Here is a 20,282-nt window from a genome sequence, read left to right on the forward strand (position 1 = left end):
TATCAATCCAATATAAAAAACAATTTTTCTTATAGATATTCCCTAAAATATATAGTTACTTAGATAATTAGCAATAACCTCATTATAGATAATTCATGATGCAGATATATTTTCTTACACAACAAAAAATTCCAACCAATTCCACAAAATGGAGAATTAACCTTCTACTAAATGTATTGGCTACAATTCTGTTTAGCTTGACTGTTTGAGTATTTATTTTCTGCTGTGTAAATACTGTACTTTCTTTTCTTTACTTCAAGACTTCTAGGAACCTCCTATTTTTTTAATTACTTAATTACAATAAATTATAGATGTCTTATTTTAAACTGTATTTCAGAATATGATTTAATTAAAATTCTAAAATAGCTTTTTTTTAGAATTTATCTTGGATATTTTTTGACAAAAAGTGTGAAAGGCCAGACTACAAAATTATCTAACTCGAAATTGTAGATTTTAAAGAAAAGTGTTAAAATCTCATAATAACAAGAATAACAGCTCATATCATTAATATCAAATAAGCACTAATACAATGTATAGTTTCATAAAAAAACAAGAGCTGTAGAAATCAACATACTACAGAATTTTTCATCATTAATTAGTATGATGGTTTGAACATTCTTAATATAAAGCTTGTACATAAAATAGTATGTGATGAAGATAAATTTTTTATTTAAAAAAAGGAAGCTTAGAAGCCACATTACTCATAGATTCAAACTAACAAATTAAACATTCTAAATATAGCTTAAAAATTTGTCTTTCTTTGAAAAAAACTTACGTTCCTGCCTCCCCGCTAGAACTGTCTGTCCAGGTTCTACCATCTTCATCGCTACTTTCTGAAGGATCAGAGCTACTAATACTTATTTCTTCTGGATTCTAAAGACAGGCACTTATGTGATTTAAATATTGATTGTGGTAAATAAATAAAAAAAAACAACTGTTTCCATATAACAACTACTGCTGTGTCTATTACAAAAACTGAGGACTATATTTAGGGGACAATACGTGTGATAAATGACAGGACTTCTTTTTATGCTTATAACCCTTCAATATTTACTTTCTTCAAAAACAAATCACTTGAAACTTTAGGCATATTTCTAATATCTTTTAAATGTTAATGTTTTTTATTGAATTGACCTCTACAATTCTTGTTCTCAGTGTTCATATCGATAGTAGCTTTTCTTCATTTGACCCCTACAATTCTTATTCCTAGTGAAGCAAATCAGTAATGTTTCTTACATTCTAATATTTTTTCTTAAATTAGTTATTCCCTGACAGACAATCTTAAAGCTAATTTGAGCGACATAAACAGTAAAGTCCAAAGCTTTACAATACAAAAGGAAATGTTATTATACACTTGTTTTCAAAAATTTGAGAAAATCTCACACAGCTTTTAATTCTGAACTCCAGTAGTTAGAAGTTTCAATTACCTCAAAGTCCTCAGCATAACGATTGTTCCTCGTTAGTTCCCTAACTGACCTTGTTCTTGTGTTCTGCTGCTGTTGCTGTTTACGAGTACTGCGTCGTTGCCGTCTCAACTTCAAACTCTCAGTTTCTTCCTAGAAGTTATGAGAACTAATTAAAATGTAACTGTTTACAATTTAAAGAATAAGATGAAAACTGTACAAACATAAAAAAACGGGAACAAAAAAATTGTAGTTTACATTATGCAAACCTTTCCTAAAGTTTAATTTCAATGTTGTCAAATTAATGATGTAGCTATTATTAGTGAAACATAAAAGTAGTTTATTGTCCAAGATACAATGTTTAGTGTTGCCACTCCAACTTCAGAAAAATGTATCTAAAGATGTGAAAAAGTTAACAAAAATTAGCGTTACAAAAAGCATCAAAATATGCATTCTACATATATCATGTAATTAGCTGTTGTATGGAGAAGTAATATCACTGGAAGACTTTTTTTTAGAAGAATGACTGAGAATTTTTTGTATGCAGAAGTCACCATAGAAGTATCCATGAGAGTAATTTATGCTATGATTTTTAATAATGTAAACATATACACAAAATTTTGCAGGTTATTGATAAACACCAAAACACAAAATATCAGGTATTTGAATTAAGTATTAAGACTTCTCAGTCAAATATCTTTTTTTTGTAAATGTTTTTCTTTCAGAATGGTCACTATACAACATGCAGAGTAATTTTCATTTAAGAGTAAAAATATTTTTATATATCAGAAAATTTTCAAATTTTACAGGTGAAATTTTTATAGCCTCCAGATAATTATCAAACACTAGCTAACATCACAAAAGTCACAATGATGCAACACATACACTCATGGTACCATATCCAAGAACTTAAAACTGACCTTTACAAAGTGACATGCCTTGGTCGTGTTTAAATGGACTAATATTTTGAAAAATACAGTCACATTTCAGTTGTAACACATTATATTTACATTATTACTATTTACAAATACATTGAAACTTATTTTTCTTAAAACAGAAAACAACAAATAAAGTTGTAAAAGAAACAATTATCCTTTCTAGTTATGACCTTTGTATTCAGTTGCTGCTTTTTGTAGGTTGCTAAGCCTTAAGAAATTTCACTTGTGGAGAATGTAAAGCAATTTTTTAGGTTTTATATATACATTTGAATAACTAAAAAATCATAAACTAGTGTATTGATATTATAGGACTCCATTATTTATAATTTACAATGTTTAGTAACTAAGCTGTATTTGGTTCTAAAAAAATATGAAATTTGAAACAGGTTAAAGACTCAACTTACCAGCATGACTGTTTGTCTCAAAAGAAAGAGATGATGCTGTTATATTTGAAAATAGTTGAGAAAACCACTTTGGGAACATTCTGATCTTTTGACTGGTTATTCATGTCATATATAAAAGTATGTGTATATAATGGACTGTTTCCAAAAATGGAAAAAAGTCAGCAGGGCCACTTTATTTGATTCAATACATGAGCAACATCTCAGCAAATAGGAAAGATACAAGATTCTAATTTTATTCTAGTTTTGCAATATTGGTAATTTGAGTTCCTAATTCATACAAGACTATATAATTTGTATTTTGACATTGCAAACATTTAATTTGAAAACGTGCTGCATACAAAACCCTATGACACACGAAAATCAACATTTAGGTGTGTTTTTAATATCTATGTTTAAATTAAGAAATTAAATAATGTTTGAAAGCGAGTCAACAAACACAACATCATGATCTTTGACCCATGATCTGCAAGGAAAGGCTTGAGAAGTTTTATACCACTGATAAATGCCACATTTAGTTTAGCACGAGTAAATAAATAGCAGCAAACTTCCAGTTAAGTTTAATATAAATAAACCAATAATGACAAATAAAATGGCAAAAAAACCACAATTAATCTAATGCAAGTTAAACAATAAAGATAAATACCTACAAGTTACCTACAAAGAAAAAAAATGTAGTCTGATTATTAAACTAAATCCAGAACCACTAGATTTGGTACTTTTATCAGTCACCAATTACTTTTAATAGTTCTAGTTCCTTTTCTTTTTATGTTATCAAGCAAATTAGTTTGATCCTACAGATATGTGTTGAAAGTGAAACAAATGCTGCCAGAAAACAAAATACCTGATACAAAAATATGTTACTAAAAATTCATGTCAATAAGTAAATGGAAGCATACAAGTTAATATTTCAAGGAATGAGAAAAAATTCTCAATATCTATATGCAACAGATTGATGTAGATGTCTAATTTGTTTTACACTACTGGAAAGCTTAAACTGTATTTGAAATACTGATGAACTTTACAACAGTTAATATTTCCATTAGTAGATTTCAAATGTAACAATTATATTTATTAGCTCAAGATACCTCTTGTACATCACGTATTGGCTTTTTCCTTTTCTCACGGTTAAAATGTGCCAACTCGTGATCAGCTGCAACCTGCCTCACTCTTTCGTGCTGAAGAATTTGTTGCAAAGACATTGGTTTCACAACTACTTTCTTTAGCCATGAAGGACCACCAGAAAACTGACCACGAGACTGCCAATTACCACTGGACTGTCTAACGCCTTCTATGTCTCCATTACGTCTCATGCCAACTCGGCTGTGTCCTGAGTTACAAATACAATTTATTTCTCACATTCAAAATTAGGATAATTAGAAAGAAATCTTTTATAGTAATATTCAAAACTTTTAAATTCATTTACAGAGTACAGAGCCCAAACATTCTTAGAAAAGATGTTACACATTTTATTCATTTTTTTCCAATTTAAAAATGAAAAACTGGATTTTATGTTTTTGTCATAGTTTTATGATTAATCAATTAAATACTAATTCCTAACTATTTTTTATCCAGTGATCAACAACTTTTGTTTAACCTAACAGAAGGATTTGACTGTCACCCCTATCATGCACCCATAATTCCAAAGTGATAAGAAAAATTTTGTTTATTTATTTGTTCTTTTTATGGTCAACAGAACACAAAAGATGAATCTATAAAACCACAGTCTGGTTTGTTAACCACTGGGCCATGCTGAGATAACATAATTGGACAATAATACAAGACAAGTAGCTGAGTTCACTGGAATTGTCTGCAAAGTGTATTTGTTGCAACCTTGTCTGATTCTAATGAAACTGAACATGGCTCCAGTTTCTAGTCATTGACTCATGTACCTGTTGTAATCAAGATTATTAAAAGTGATATATGTAAACTGTTAAGTCTTATTTTCTTTCACATGTGTGAATTCAATCAAAAGAATGCGTATTACACTCACACACATGTATACATCTCAAATGTATCCGAATCTACTCTAACAAACTGGAAGGCTCTAATTGATAGTTATAACATATAATGTCTTTTAATTTTTCTTTCAATTAATATATAATATTAGGATTTGATATTATTGTAATGTGTGTGTGTGTGTGTGTGTGTGTGCATTTTCTTTTATCAAAGCCACATCGAGCTACTGTGATGCAGCAGAAGGAGGAATAAAAAAATACTGATACACGTGTATCCTTGTTACAGATTAAGTTTTAGTTCTGTCATATTGTGGAAGAAGTCACTCTTATACAAACAGATATATACATATTTCCAGTGTAATTACTTACTCATTGTAGTGAAACAAACAGGTGTGCTAGTACATTTATTATGCCTACTAGCCAGAAATTTCGTTTTTTTACATTACTGATATATTATTCTAGCTGGTCTAATCTTTTCTGAACAACTTTCACACAAAATTTTATGTTCCTTTACTTATAACAGATACTTGTGGAATGTAGTTTCTCTTATAATTAGTTTCAAAATTTTTTGCTGTTGTTGAATATTTGGTTGATCTATCTGATATAACCATTTTTTTTTCAAGTACTCTTGCTTTTTTTGTATCTAATTTTGATGTAGCTAAATTAATCTTTTACAAGTTCAATATATATAATAAGTATTATTATATATACAAAGTTAAGATATTTCTTATCAGAATTAAAAGAACAAAAAGGAAATATCAATTAATCTTTTAATTGTATTAGCAGAATCTCAAAAATAAGACATACATGTACAAGACAACAGCATTTCTGGAACAAATAAAAAAGATAATATGCATGATTGCTCTTTCTTTCAGATTATTAAGTTGGTAAGAAGATATATTAGAATATCAACATCTAGTTTCGAAGACACTGCTATGTCCAACAGATGAAGATAATTCAATTTACAAATATGATTAACTATACAAACCCAACACTTAGAGAGTTTTTCAAAGTTCTTACAACTTAACTAAAAACTAATCTGATGTTTCATGAACTATACCTTTGCTTTCATATATGATTTTATAAACAGCCCAAAAAGTAAAAAACGTATAATTAAATGCTCACTATGAAACATAATTGAAAACCTACTATAGTCATAACTTTGAAAACTCAACTCTTCAAACTGTACAATTTCATATTTGAACTTCCAGTCGAACAGATATTTCGAATTATTGTACCTGATATGCAAATTAAAATCTCAACTATAAAAATGCAACAGAGAAATTAAAGTGCAATTTTATTACACCAGAATTACAAATTTCATAATGATTATTAAATCTACAAAGCTGCACAGAAATGAAATATTACAACAAAAAAACTATTAAAAATAAAATAAAAAATTAACTAGTTAATTTAAAAGTAATGAAACCATTTTAAATTTATAAAATAAATATTTAACACAAACACCAATGTCGACAAACTGAGGCAGATTTTAAACCAATGAAATCTGGTACATGCTATGTCTCCTAATAATTTATTTATGTAGATTTTGTTAGAGTAACAAGAATGGCTAGTGATGGACTGATTAAGATGTTTAAAATTATTGGGGATTTCACTAAATTACTTATGCAATGGAAAGAAACAATCTAAAAACTGTTCTTTGGGGAGAGGGGGAATCCAAGTCATGAACTTGTGGAATACTTTGTCTGATGACACAGTGTTTGCTTTTATTAGGCAGATACAAATGCAAAGCTTGAGTTGTTTATACATACTCAAAATCTATTAAATTTTATAAGGTTTCTTTCATTGTGACATCCCTATTTTTGGGAGCATAAGTGCTTTCCAAGTATCAAAGGTTTCCTTATATTTTTTGCAAAAGTTTAATTCAATTTTTTAAACAGCTAAATTGATATGATTAAATTATAAACTAAAAAGGACAAGTAAAACATTTCTGCATTATCACTAGTACATTAATTGTAATATTTGATTTTTCCTTAGATGTAAAAAATTATATAATGGATGGAAGACGATATAAATCTATAAAAAATAGAAAAAAAAACACTTGAATTACTAAATGTTTTAGTCAGATGAAGGTAATAAAAATCTGAATAATTTACTTCTGTACATAATGCCTACCAGATAATGATCTTTGGACTAACAAACGAGGTGAGAGAGAGCCTTGGGCATTTCGATCATTTTCTCGTGCTCCTGCTCCTCCAGGGATTCCTGGGAGATTCACTCGGCGAATTATCTGCTGTTGCTGAAGCCTTTCAATCATGTCATCAATAGTTCGTCGCTGTTGATCACTTTCCACTGGTCGTATTGGTTCAAGAATTTCTGCTTGCCCTTGGAAACATTGGAAGGTAATACCAAATAAACAAAGATTAATCTTTCTATGTACTGTTTGATCTTTAAAAATTACTTAATAAAATTGCAATTACTGTGAATACAAACATAAACACATGCTTCATGTACAAGATTTTTTTTGATTTGCCAAAACTGATTTAAATTTTGAAGAGGTTTAATCATTTCCATACTGTACATAAAAAAAATACCTCAAGCAGAATTCAGAGCGTAGAACATCATACAGAAAAGTTTGTAAATGTTTTAATTAACTTCTTTACATTACTGACACAGCCTGTTTGTTTTAATAAAAGGCTCACAGATCATGTCATTATTCATTAATATTCTTACTATTTTCCTACACTATCATCCTTTTAATCAATTTTGATGCCAACTAGACAACATTAACAACTTTATATTTTCTACATCATACTGTTAATACACAATGAGCATTTGGTTAAAAGTCATAATAAGATTCTTTTTTCTTTTTTTTTTCCTCAAAACTAGTCTCAGAATGAGATTTACAAATTTTAATGAAGCATTTTCAACAGTTGTATAACAGAAGATTAATAAATTTAATATCTAAGAATTTATACAAAAACACCCAAGAAATATCTTAGCATCAATATCAATTAGAACTCAGAAAACATATGAAAGAAAATTCCAGAAAATATTTTAAACACTGACTACTGAAATGTTCTCGTGTCTCTAAGCTAATAAAGGGAATAGAAACAATAGTTACCTTCTGCTAAGACAGCAATGTAAGGAATGAGTTGAGACTCATTACAATTTTCTCTTCCAGGAACAAGTCGCTGCAAGTGAGGTGGATAAGGATTCCCATCTATATCAACAAGAAAGGGTGGTGGCATCAAGTGGGGGGCACATTGTGTCTGTTCATCCAGGACATGCTGGTTGGCATCACGAATCAGTGGCCGATAATCCGTGTGAAAAAACTGCTCCTCTGGTACCTTTCCAAGTAAATTTATTACAAAAAAACAAAACAAAACACACACACACATGATAGAACCATTTTCTTTTCAATGCTTTGAGTGACAAAAGTGCTTAAGGATATATATATATATTTTTTACAAAACATTGTGTGTACCATCAAATTACATTTACAACTAATCAGTTAAATCATATCCTCAATCTAAAATAACTTGAGTGAAACAAATGCATCTTACCTCATGTATCATCATTTTAAAGAAAAAAACAAATTTGATGCATCCAAATTAAGAGGTTATGATAAATATGATTTAAAACTAAAAAATTCTTTTTTTATATTATTTGCCAAATTAACTATCAATGCAGGCTTGGTCAACTTGACCAACCATGTGATCTCTTTGTACTCAAGTCTTTATAGATTTAATACTTGTAACTTTCAATGTAGTGTGTATATTTTTACAAAATTTTGCAATCACTCAGTTAGTATTATAAGTCTATCAGACACAAAACATTATGTAATTTAGTGAAGTATTTTTAATAAACTAAAAGATTTGTCCTCTAATATATTGAGTATTTGTTTTGAACAGTTCATGTTCAAGGTAATTTTCATGTTAGATTAAAAATACTTTTCCTCATCTCAAAAATCTCAGCTTTCCTTTGTGTGATCCCTAAAACTTTCTACAAAGTTTTTAGTAAAATTTTGTATTTTACAATTCTTTTTCTTTTTAGAACGACTTCAAATTGTAACATGAAACTACATTCTTTTATCCTAAGTAGCTTTAAGGTTGTAACAGTATACATCTTCTTATAATTAAATTTTATTATTTTATTACCCTTTATTTGCCCTTTTAACCGTATCTATCTACCATTTGCATTATCATAAGTTGTAAGTCACCTTGAATTACATTACCTACAAGCTGCTTGCATGAATACCTCAAGAAATATTATTATGTTATTATTATTACTATTTATTTTAACTGATGTTATCTTACCTAATCTAAAAAAAATCCCTATTTTTACATTTTAGTTGCTTTTATAATTATATATAAAGAATGAACATGAAAGATAAAAAATAAAATAATAATCAAATCTTTTTTTCTCGCTTCTGGTTGTCAAACAGAGTTAACCCTAATTTTTTCATACTACTCACAGTATTGCATATAATAATTTTTATATAATTAAAAAATGCACCAAAGAACAGACTAATTACATGAAAACTGCAGACAATTTCCTCTAACAATCAGAACTTTTTTGGCTCTCTAACTATGTAACAAGAGCTATTACAAATTCATCCAAGCTAGTTGTTAACTTTCCCAGAGGAACAAAGCTTGTCCTCTAGTGAAACTGATGATTTTCTATTCAGAACACAATGTCATAAAATATTGGTTGACAGATAAAAACCTTGACTTTCTTGTGGTAATAGGTGTAACTTTAATTAAACATAAGAGAGAACTATTAACAAATCCTGAAAGAAAGGATGTGAGAGGAGAGGTCTGACTTTCTATTTGATACTTCTGTAACCAAATACAATTGAAGGTAATAAAAATTATGGTTTGTCTGAGCTATAACAATTTTATAGTGAATAATTTGTGTTTAATTTAATACTTTTTGAAAGGGTGGTAGATAAAGTAGTGAATAGATAACGTCTTGAGAAAATATGTGGTGTCACACTAGAGGAAATTTGGGATTTTTTAAAATTTTGCTTTGTAAAATTAAGAACTTAAAACTTGTATACTATTAAGATATGGATTATTACCTAAGACTTTATACTATACTAATTGGTATAACATAAACAAAAAGTAGTTTAATAAAATTTTGAATGTAAGACACTAAAAATTTGTGTCACATACAGCAATTTAAAGTACATCTTAATTGCATTTATTAACTCTATCACTGTCACATCAGTATTTATTCCCTTGTAGATTATTTAGTTTTTGGTAATCTTGTTATATTGTTGCAATTTTTGCTACACAATTTCATAGTTACTACAACCTGTTTGAGTTGTTTATGACTTTATGATGGAATTCCTTTTTTTCTTTCCCACGATTTCACCTTCATACATCTTTTAGTGTCACTAGATAGTCATATGGGCAACATTTTTAGGCCTACTTCTCTTGGTTATAAAAAAATTGTCTTGGTATATGTGTGTGTAGTACACACTTTACAGAAATCTGGCATTTAAAACTTGTTTAGGATACATCTGCTGCAATTTCATTTGGATAGCAGAGAGAAAAATATATTGTAGCATAAAAGTGTAGTTGATTCTCTTTGTTTTTTTCAAGTTTATCACAGCTAAAAAGGGACAGATAGTTGCTGAAACAAAGCAAATAATGTTGAAGAAGTTCCAGGATTTATTCCTTTAAAATCAAATTATCCCACTGGGATGCATTATATGCAAAGGGAGCATAACTTTGAGGGGTCACAGAGGTTAGCATTTTCCTTCACTGAAAATGTATTTCCAACTCACAAATCATAAAACAGCTTTTCTTAATTATTTATACCCTGTACCCCTGCTTTCCATTGAGATGGGTGATCCTTTGCCTGCCACAAAACTAATGTACCATTTAAGATGCCAACTGGTGCTGGATCAGGTCAAACTACCACTACAGTCTATCAGTCTCCAGCCACTTGACATCCAAGGATCCGATTAATCACCAACATATATTCTGGGATCCCTTCATATTTCTTCCACCATCACTGAAAGTCGCAACAACGGCAAGAAAGTATAATGTAGCGTATTGTGATCTGAGTGTTACACAGACAACATATTGGTGAATCAATCCAAAATAACGATAAGTTAAAAAACTGTGACCAATGCATAGTCCAGTTAGAACAATTTCATCTTTCCGATCCTTACTGTAGCAAGACAGCCAAAGTCAAATAAAGGATTTTATTTGGAAATCTTATTTTTGTGTTGCTCACTCCAAGTCAACTGCAAGCTGGCACGGAGCCAAGCCTTGAATACAGGACCATAGCCCATGTATGGAACAGGCACAGCAGTGATAGTGCCAGAGTAGAAAGATTTAGCTGGGGTGTCTGTGAGCTCATTCCTGCAAATAATAATGTGGCCTGGTATCCAGAAAAATTGGATAGAAGTAGATGTTAAAGAGAAATGGGCCAGTCAGTTTTGAATATCAGCAAGAACAGGGTGTGAACTAACGTGAAAAAATTCCAGGGCCAGTAGAGTATTAAGTGAGTCAGTATAAATAGTGCAGTTTGAGTATTGCTTAGCTTCTATGTGATCCAGGGCAAGAGAAATGACATACAGTTCAGCAGTGAGCACAGAAGCTGTAGAGAAGATTCTGCATGCAACCACTGAACTGCAACAAACCATGGCAGAGCCCACACAGTCACCTGATTTTGAACCATCCGTATATATAGGAATGGAAAGATGGTTCAAAAGATGTTCAGCAAAAAAAGACAGTACTTCCAGTACTTTCCCAGATGACTTAAAGAAAGGTGACATTTGGGGACTGTAATAAGCCATGATGGGATGGGCTGACCAGTGAATACAGCAATGCTATACGAGAACAAACCCAATTCATCCAACTGCGCCTGTTTATGAAAGCCAAAAGAAGTAATGGCAGACCGTCTGTTCTGAAAAGTATGACCCAATGAGGAAGGAAAACACAACCCCAGGTGGGATGCTTTGGTGAGTAATGAAGTTTTGAAGCATATAGTAAAGACAGTTGCAAACGGCAGAAGTCTTCATGAGACTATGTATAAGTTCTGACCTGGGAAAGTGCAGAAAGCCACAGTGCAGAGCAGAAGTCCTTGATGATGAATGGGGTCCAGTATCGTTAAGGCCGAGGGTCTGGCAGAGCCATAGACGAATGATCCATAGTCAAGTTTCGATCTAATAAGAGCACGATATATCTTTAGTATAGAACATCGAACTGCTCCCCAAGTGGTGATAGAGAGGACACGGAGGATGTTCATTGCTCTTGTACATTTGACCATTAGCTGCTTGATGTGTGGTATAAAGGTCAGCTTACGGTCAAAGAACTTTGTCTCAGGGACCACGGGCAGCACAAATTCACAGATACGGAGTTCAGGATCAGGGTGAATACCCCATTGGCAGCAAAAGTGCATGCAAACGGTTTTAGCAAAAGGGAAATTAAAGCTGTTTGCTGTGGTCAACTTCAATAAATGATTAAGAGCAGTCTGTAGCTGCTGCTCAACATACCTCATGTTCAACGACTGACACAAGATGTAAAAGTTGTCGGTATTGAAAAGAGAAAAAGTTGTGATCAGAGAGCATATGCTCTACAGAGAGACCCCTCCTATCAATATCAGCACTTCCCCAGAGGGAATGATGTCCATTAAAGTCCCCCAGGATTAAAAATGGAGATGGCAATTGTTCAATAAGAGCATCAAGGTCTGATTGATCATATGTCTCTCCAGGCAACAGGTAGAGAGAACAAACAGTGATCGTATGACCCAAGGAAACACAGATGGCTAAGGCACATGCCGATCAACCAACAGTGCCACCTCTCCTCGCACTCACCCATCACACAGCCTGTCATTTCTGTACAGAGAAAACTGCTGAAAGGTGACTGTATGAGACAGGTTTCAAAAATTTTTCCTGTAAGGAAAGACATACAGGATGGTAGAAAGCAATCAGTGTTTTGATGTCATCCAGATTAGAACGTAAACCTCAACAATTCCATTGTATCAAGGTGGCTATTTTTAATTATGCATAGGCAAATTCGGTGGAGAACCCTTCCGTTTATGACTATGTCTTTTTTTCCTTATTGTCCTTATTCGAGGGAGGTCTACTGATCTCCATGGATCCTGCCCTGGATCAATTGGGCAAGTCTTTGCTGTTGAAAGAGGATTCCAGTGACTGAGGACGTGAACAAATGATTGTTTTGCATCTTGAGGTGGGAGAAGAAGATGTATCCAAGGAAATGCCTGTACCCGGAACCAAAGGATGTAGACCTTGGGGTTTGTTGGAATGTATGTAAGGGACAGAGTTGGGTGATGAAGTTGATTCAACAACTTTTTTAACCATGGAAGTCAAAAGGCTTTTCATTTGTTTTGAGAACGATTCTTTTGGAGGCACAGAGATCTGTCTGCACTTCCATTGTAGTTGTGGAATGATATGCAGTAGCATACATCCAAGATGAAGAGGTGGACAGCAATTTTCAACCCTCAGGATAGGTAATGTTATGAATCGTTTTCAAACGCTGCACCTATTTTTCTTCCAACCATTTAGGGCAAGAATAAAAGTAGGATGGGTGAGAGCCATTGCAATTGACGCAATGAGGGTCTGTATCACACTCAGAGGTATCATGGTCCTTGCCACCACAACAAGCACATGTCAGAGAACCACAGCATGACGTCTTTGAGTGACTGAGTCTCTGACACTGAAAATATCAGGAAGGGTTTGGAATGTACAGCCGTACCCTGCAATTAAGATAGCATGCCTTGCTGGTGGCAGGTGAATGTGGTGACGTAAATGTCAGAACGAGGTTATTGGTCGGCATTGTAATTCCATCTTTGCGAGTGGAGATACGCCTCACTATAGAAACTCCTCGAGTGGAGAAACCAGTGGGAATCTCTGACTCGGGGATGTTCTTCAAATCCCTCTCAACAATAACTCCTAATGATGAATTCAAAGTAGCAAGTAGGATAAGAAAATGAGGTACAACAGGTGGTACAGATGTTGAAGATTGCTGCTCAGAATCTTCAAGACGTGGTCGTTTACCTATAACCTGTTATTTTCACTATTTTATTTAAATTTTTATTTGGAGGATCCATAAAAAAAAAAGGAATATTTCAGTGCTCACTGACCCCACCCACCATGGAGCCCTACAAGGGGACACACCACAATGTCAAACAAGGACACTCCAGCGCCAGGATTTTGTAAGCACTATACCCAAATACCAGCATCAGATACAATGTCCACAACACCTGTTGAAAACTTCCAACACTGGTACTTGGTTGACCCTAGCCCAAGTGGACTAGCTAACTGAACCATGGAGGGCCACCCCAAGGCTGCCAGTTTATAGGAATTCAAGGCCAAAGTGGTGTGTTAGGATTGGACCCCTCAACCACCAGGATCCTTGCCTCCCCTTCATGGGTTGCCACACACAGCAAATACGTGGGTGAATGTTTATATCCCAGAGGAGGTACAGAACCTTCCCTGGGAGGTCCATCTCACCACGTACAGGAATCCACACCAAGGGTACAATAGGAGTTGTGGCACTCTTCTGTTGGTGGAGGGCTGTTGCATGATCATTTACAAGTGGATATGCAGAAGCAGGAAATAGAAGGCTAATGGCAAGCATTGAAAATTTGCACCAATAGAGGGCAGTACTATTTTGAGAGAGGAGATTATCTTATCAGAAAAAGAGAAATAACATACATGGTAAATTCTATGGGAAAAACACACACATAAACTGATATCCTGCTGTGAAGTGTACAGCACAATGCAGGGAATAGGATTAACATGTGTTTTGAATATAAAAATTTCTGCAAAACAAATATCAAATAATTTTATGGAAAAAAAATGAACAGGAAATCTGGTATTAAGTTTGAAATATGTTGAAGCTAACAAACCTTGACTTCAAAGTTTAATATTGTAAAATACATTTATTAAAATCAAAATGAGTAACTCTGAAAAAAAAAAGAAAAAAAGAAATAAACCATAAGCACACTACTTACTAATCTCAAGATAAGTGAATATTATTACAGTACAAAAATAGATAAGTCAACAATGATGAAAAAATAACTACCTTTTTGTATCTCTCATTGGAACCAAGTCCAAAGATACTAATATGACCATGCGAGTCTGTAGATGCAAACATAAATCCATCAGAGGAAAACTTACAGTCAAACACAGCTCCGTGACCTTGTCCTTCAATCTAAAATTAAAAAAAAAGAGATAGAGTTATGCAAAACAATAAAAATTATAAAAATTACTTATTGTCAGAATGGCCTTATTTCCAAATTATTGAAATATCAAAATAAATAAAAGAAACCAATATCAAGAAGAACAGTTGTGACTCCAGAGAAGTTAGAAAAATGTAGCAACATTACCATGAGTCTATATAAAGAACCAAAAACTTTTGGTAAAACTTGGGGTATTACCACACCTGTTCTAAATGCTGGACTGCTACAATGTTCATCAACAAGTTTACTTAAATATTTTGCTATAATTTTCATGGTTATACATAAAGAAAGAGGCTTAAAAATGCTTCCTTTTTTTTAAAGGGAAATAATAAGTTTTTTTCTGAAACAAACATTAATAATGCTAACAATTGTAAAAAACAAATCTAATATTAAAGAATTAACTCAGTTTTAAAAACACGTTATTTTACAATAAAAATGAAAAAAAAAAAATCGACTTTATCAAAGTAGAAAACTTATAATTCTTACCGTATTGAAAAAGCTTTTTATCATAACCCCAGATATTATGTCCCATAAAACAATTCGACCATCATGACCTGCACTCAGCAGTATTCTTGTATCTGTAGGATGTGTTTCCAAGACAAATACTTCATCTTCATGACACTAGAAGATAATTAATATTTTTATTTATCTAGTGTTATATATATATAAAGTAGCCCCATGTCAAAATACCACATATTTGTTACAAACTTATAATTAGACTAGTATATCTATTACATTTTTTCACTCACTAGTATGGTGTTAGAATGCTGTAGCTTTGACCTGTATAATATTCAGAGTTTGAAGGACCCTTGATTGAACTCTAACAAAACAAAAAAATGATATCATACAATTTAAACATGTTAAGGATCTTAAAAGCAAGAAATGGGCCTGCTTACATTCAGTACGTGCCTCAAGGTGCCAGTGTAGGCATCCCAGACTTTAAGTGCGTGGTCATTGACCGCTGTAATAACAAGAGAATCATCAAGACTCCATCCAACCATTGTAACTTTCAGTTTCAATTTTGTATCTTCCCCTTCATCAGGAGGAACACTGAAATATGCAATACCTTTTTATAGTCTCTAAAAAACATTCCAAAAGATTTTTTTTATACATGGTATTAGAACTACCTATAGTTCAAATAAATAACGAAAAATGTACAGTTACATAAATAATGCTGTAAGATAAAAAAATAAACAAAAAAGTTTTCCCAGGAAAAATATTTAAATAAAAATAAATGTTAAAATAAGTATTCTTTAAAAATTGCATTTTTTTACCAGAAAATAACCATGTTTTGATTTTTTTTTTAAATGAGAATTACTTGAATGATTTATACACTTTTCATAATATAAGTTAAATCAATATTTTCATTCAGCCAATGAATGTTGTTGGTATATTTTGGTAACTGCTACTTGAATAGATTATTGTAGCAAATGATTTAAAATAAGCTTACTTTCAATATCTTAGCTTTCATAATAAAATGTTTTCATTCAGTCATTAGATAAAGCAATATTACCATTAGTACTTTTTAGCACTAATGTCATCTAGTAATACAATGATAGCCATAAGTAAATATAATCTATTTTTTGTTTTAAATGCACAAAAGTATTATTATAATTTAACTTGATTTGATTATTATGTTGTACGGCATATCCAGAGTCCAAGGTTTGTATTATCTGAATAAAATAATGTTTTCAAGTTACCCTGGAAGTTTAGTTGTCATCTTCAGGCAAATGGTGTTCCACTTCTGTCGTTCATACCACCATACAAGGGCTGTGCCATCTTTGCTACCAGTAATAAACCTACAACCTGTGTGGCTAAACTGCAAACTGTCTACTCGATCCTGAAAGAAAGAGACAAATTCAGAATATTCTTGAAAGACAGTTGATTACAAAAGGTCATTCCTAATGAAAAATAACTTACAACAAACAGCTTTCAGTGCAGCTTACTTACATAATACAATATAATAAAATATAAGTTACCAAGAAAATCTTTAGTAATTTCTGTCACACTTTATTTTCTCTATTTGTAATTAAGTACAAAGCTAAACACCAAGTTATCCATGCTCTTCCCATCACAGGTATCAAAACCCAGTATTGCTGGCAGAGGAATTTTGTCATAGACAATTAACATATAAAATACATTTTCTTAAAAAAGTAAAGTTTGAAACCTTTATCTTTGATAAACATGACAATAAGAGATTAATAAAACTGAGTGCTTTCATGAGAAACAATTATGATGAAACTTTCTCTTTGAGAGATATAGTGATGAAAAATTAATATTATCTTATAACCAAAGCAAGTCACCCAATAAAGATTATAGCTAAGTTAACATACTGTTCTTATTTATGGTTATTATAATCTATTGTTTGTTCAGTTGGTTATCTTAATATTAATGATATTTTTGTCTATAATCCAAAGTAATATCTTAAGGACATTTATGTTAGTTCTAAATATACAAATTAAGCTAATAATGCAAAATATTAGTTATAATAAAAATACATAATAATAAGAACAACCACAAATAATATTATTTATTTAATATTCTAAACAACACTGTTAATGAAATTAGCATTAAATAGTAGAGTAGAGTATAAGTAGTGGTTGTTTACTTCCTGTCTTATTACCAAATTCCTGTCCTTGGAAACTTGACATCAGTACAGACAAATGAAAATCCATAAAACAGTTCCTTTAAAGTAGCTTGACATTCAAGGTAAATTACTACAGTATGTTACTGTTTAACTAAAATTGAAGCATTAGGATAGCATATATAGTACAGTAAAAAATAATATTTGTTAAAATAATAAACAAGTTAAAAGAATGACAATAAATAGTAAACACTTTTATAATTATAAATAACTATATTAAATGTGATAGACAAATTTATATACAAGAAACAGGCTTGTTCTTGTGTTAGAACAAAGCTATACAAAGTCTACATGTGCTCTACCCATATCAGGGAATAAAATCCTGGAGTCCAGTGTTGTAAATCTGTAAACTTATCACCAGTCCACCAAGGAACCTAAGGCAGGCAACTATAAGTAATAATTAAAGTAAAACTCTAACAACTAGTCAAAATTTTTAGCAAAGAAGCAACAATATGATAAACTGATCAATAAAAATTGATGCAAGCAAATCAATACCACAACATAACTGTCCAGGAAACTATTATACAGTTTGCATAAACAACATTGTGGTCTTAAACTGATGGAAGAATAATGGTAGTTAACATACTACAGTGGTTCATTATTATTTTTGAAAAAATGGTTATGAAATTAAAGAGCATAATATTATACTTCATTTTTGAATGTTATTGTTATTCTGAAAAATTATTAATCCCACAAGAGGTATCTAGAAGACTGCCAAATTTCTCTTAAAACTGGATAAAACCTTGTTTATTAAAAATGAGATTGAATTTGTGAACTCTATTCACAAAATCTAATACACTGTGAGCAGTAAACATTCTAACAAAGAGAGGATATAAAAGGTAGCATGTCACAAGCAACATTATACATTTTGAGGCACAAAGCATTTCCAATTCAAAAACAATTATTGAAAAACAAATTGTGCAAATCTCTGGAACCATTGTATCTTTTCTTTATTTCTTTATAATGACATTTCAAAGAATGAAAAATCTCAAGTTAATCCTGCTGGTAATTCATATTTTTTCCAAGTATTTGGAATACATCCTGTAAAATTCCTTGAAGATCCTGTAGTTCTAAACTTTTAGAACGTCCTTTACTAACCAGAGCCATAGTTAGTATTTTGATACTTACTGAATGATATTCTAATTCCATGATTTTCTCAGGTTCACCATTCCCCAAAATATTGTACACTCGAACATGGTGGTCTGTGCTTCCAGTTGCTAAGAAAATACCCCCTGGAAAAAAATAAACCATGAGAATTTAAATATAAAACTCAAAATTAAATATGAAAAATAAACTGACTAAAGAACATATATATAAATATTTACACATTTTGCAAGATACTTTACAATTAAAAATGGGTTGTTTTACTAATAAATAACAACCTCTCAAGGAAGGTCCATGGCACATGAATTTCGTTACTTTCAGAAAAACATTATATTAATATGTACACAAACACCACATAAGAATACCTGAGCTGAAAGAAGAACAAATCATCTGAGCTCCAGCTCTGTTTCGTTCTGTAAACTTTAGAGGTTTTGGGCTAAAAAAAGACAGATGAAACATTTCAAGTAAACTGTAATATAATTTATAATTTCCTTAACCATTAGAATACAGTTGAAGATCAAAGTATGCATGTTGCAACCTTTTAGAGTTGCATTCAAACTCTATTAAACAACTTCATTACCGATGTACATTAATAAAATTTTGTTTCAAAATACAAAAATCTTAATTATAAGCTACAGGTATCTCTTGATTTATGAATAGGATATGTTCTTAGAGAATGTAATTTACAACGAAAAAAATGTAAATTGAGAATAGATGTCTCATTATTGTAAAGGTTAAAAAATAGGAAATTCATTTATGACCCAAAATACTTGACAACATTAATGTAAAATCTTCTTCCTTTATAATCTTACAAAAATAAAAACCAGAAATACAAAGACATTTCCAATAACAGAATCAAAAAAATATAAGTACTGTATTCATCAAGAAATGGTATTGCTTTCTTTATCAAGGTGACAAGAGTAGGTTGAAATTATGACAGTTACTGGTAAATCTTCTGATCACAAAATTTTCTTGCAACATTTAAAGAAAATGTTATAATGAAAAGTGTGAATGCAAACTGAAAAAATATGTCCATAAAAGTTAATTAAATCATAAAAAAAATAAACTAAATGTTCATAAATTGAGGGATTCCTGTACCTGCAATTTGATTTCTTAATTTTAATATCTAAAGAATTATTTTTTGGGCAACCAACTTTGGAAGAAAATTTAGATTATAAAAGCAGGCATGATTTTTGTTCAAGTACAAACTGGTCTAGAGCTCTGATACATTTCAAATTTCTTGATTTTTTAAGTATTTTTTCATTTAATTTTATATATGTTTTAATTATAGTAACCAAAATGTAAAAATTAAAGTTATTAAGTTAGATAAGAAGCATTAATTGAAAAAAAATATATATCATCATCTCTCTTCATGTAACACACACAGTTTAGGTGTGCAACTTAAGCTGTCTGTTTACTTCATTATCCTACTTGGTGAGTTATTAATTATCGTGGTAATTGGAGACATTTAAAAAAACATTAATTCTGCTGTAATTTGTATTAAGGTAGAAAAAATAGCAAAAATAATTACAATATGCATTTACGAGGCTTTAGGGGTTAGGCAAATGAAATATGAAAATCAAAGTGAAAATATTTATATTCTTAACATGAAAATCACATTTTACTCGCATAAGTCAGACACACTCAGT

General features: G+C 31.2%; 1 protein-coding gene across 6 annotated transcripts in view; it reads right to left on the reverse strand.

Moving 5' to 3' along the window:
• LOC143257616 (bromodomain and WD repeat-containing protein 3-like) overlaps positions 1-20,282 on the reverse strand; it is a 50,349-nt gene that overhangs the window by 15,477 nt on the left and 14,590 nt on the right. For all 6 annotated transcript variants that reach the window (XM_076516614.1, XM_076516612.1, XM_076516613.1 and 3 more), the window contains 11 exons: positions 18,999-19,069; positions 18,658-18,761; positions 16,586-16,725; positions 15,782-15,935; positions 15,372-15,506; positions 14,729-14,857; positions 7,786-8,011; positions 6,837-7,046; positions 3,831-4,072; positions 1,428-1,556; positions 776-873 (listed from right to left, as the gene is read on the reverse strand). In XM_076516614.1, coding sequence (XP_076372729.1) covers positions 776-873; positions 1,428-1,556; positions 3,831-4,072; positions 6,837-7,046; positions 7,786-8,011; positions 14,729-14,857; positions 15,372-15,506; positions 15,782-15,935; positions 16,586-16,725; positions 18,658-18,761; positions 18,999-19,069 — 1,638 coding nt within the window. The remainder of the gene's footprint in view (positions 1-775; positions 874-1,427; positions 1,557-3,830; positions 4,073-6,836; positions 7,047-7,785; positions 8,012-14,728; positions 14,858-15,371; positions 15,507-15,781; positions 15,936-16,585; positions 16,726-18,657; positions 18,762-18,998; positions 19,070-20,282) is intronic.

The sequence above is a fragment of the Tachypleus tridentatus genome, chromosome 7 (assembly GCF_004210375.1).
Source record: "Tachypleus tridentatus isolate NWPU-2018 chromosome 7, ASM421037v1, whole genome shotgun sequence".
Taxonomy (NCBI): Eukaryota; Metazoa; Arthropoda; class Merostomata; order Xiphosura; family Limulidae; genus Tachypleus; species Tachypleus tridentatus.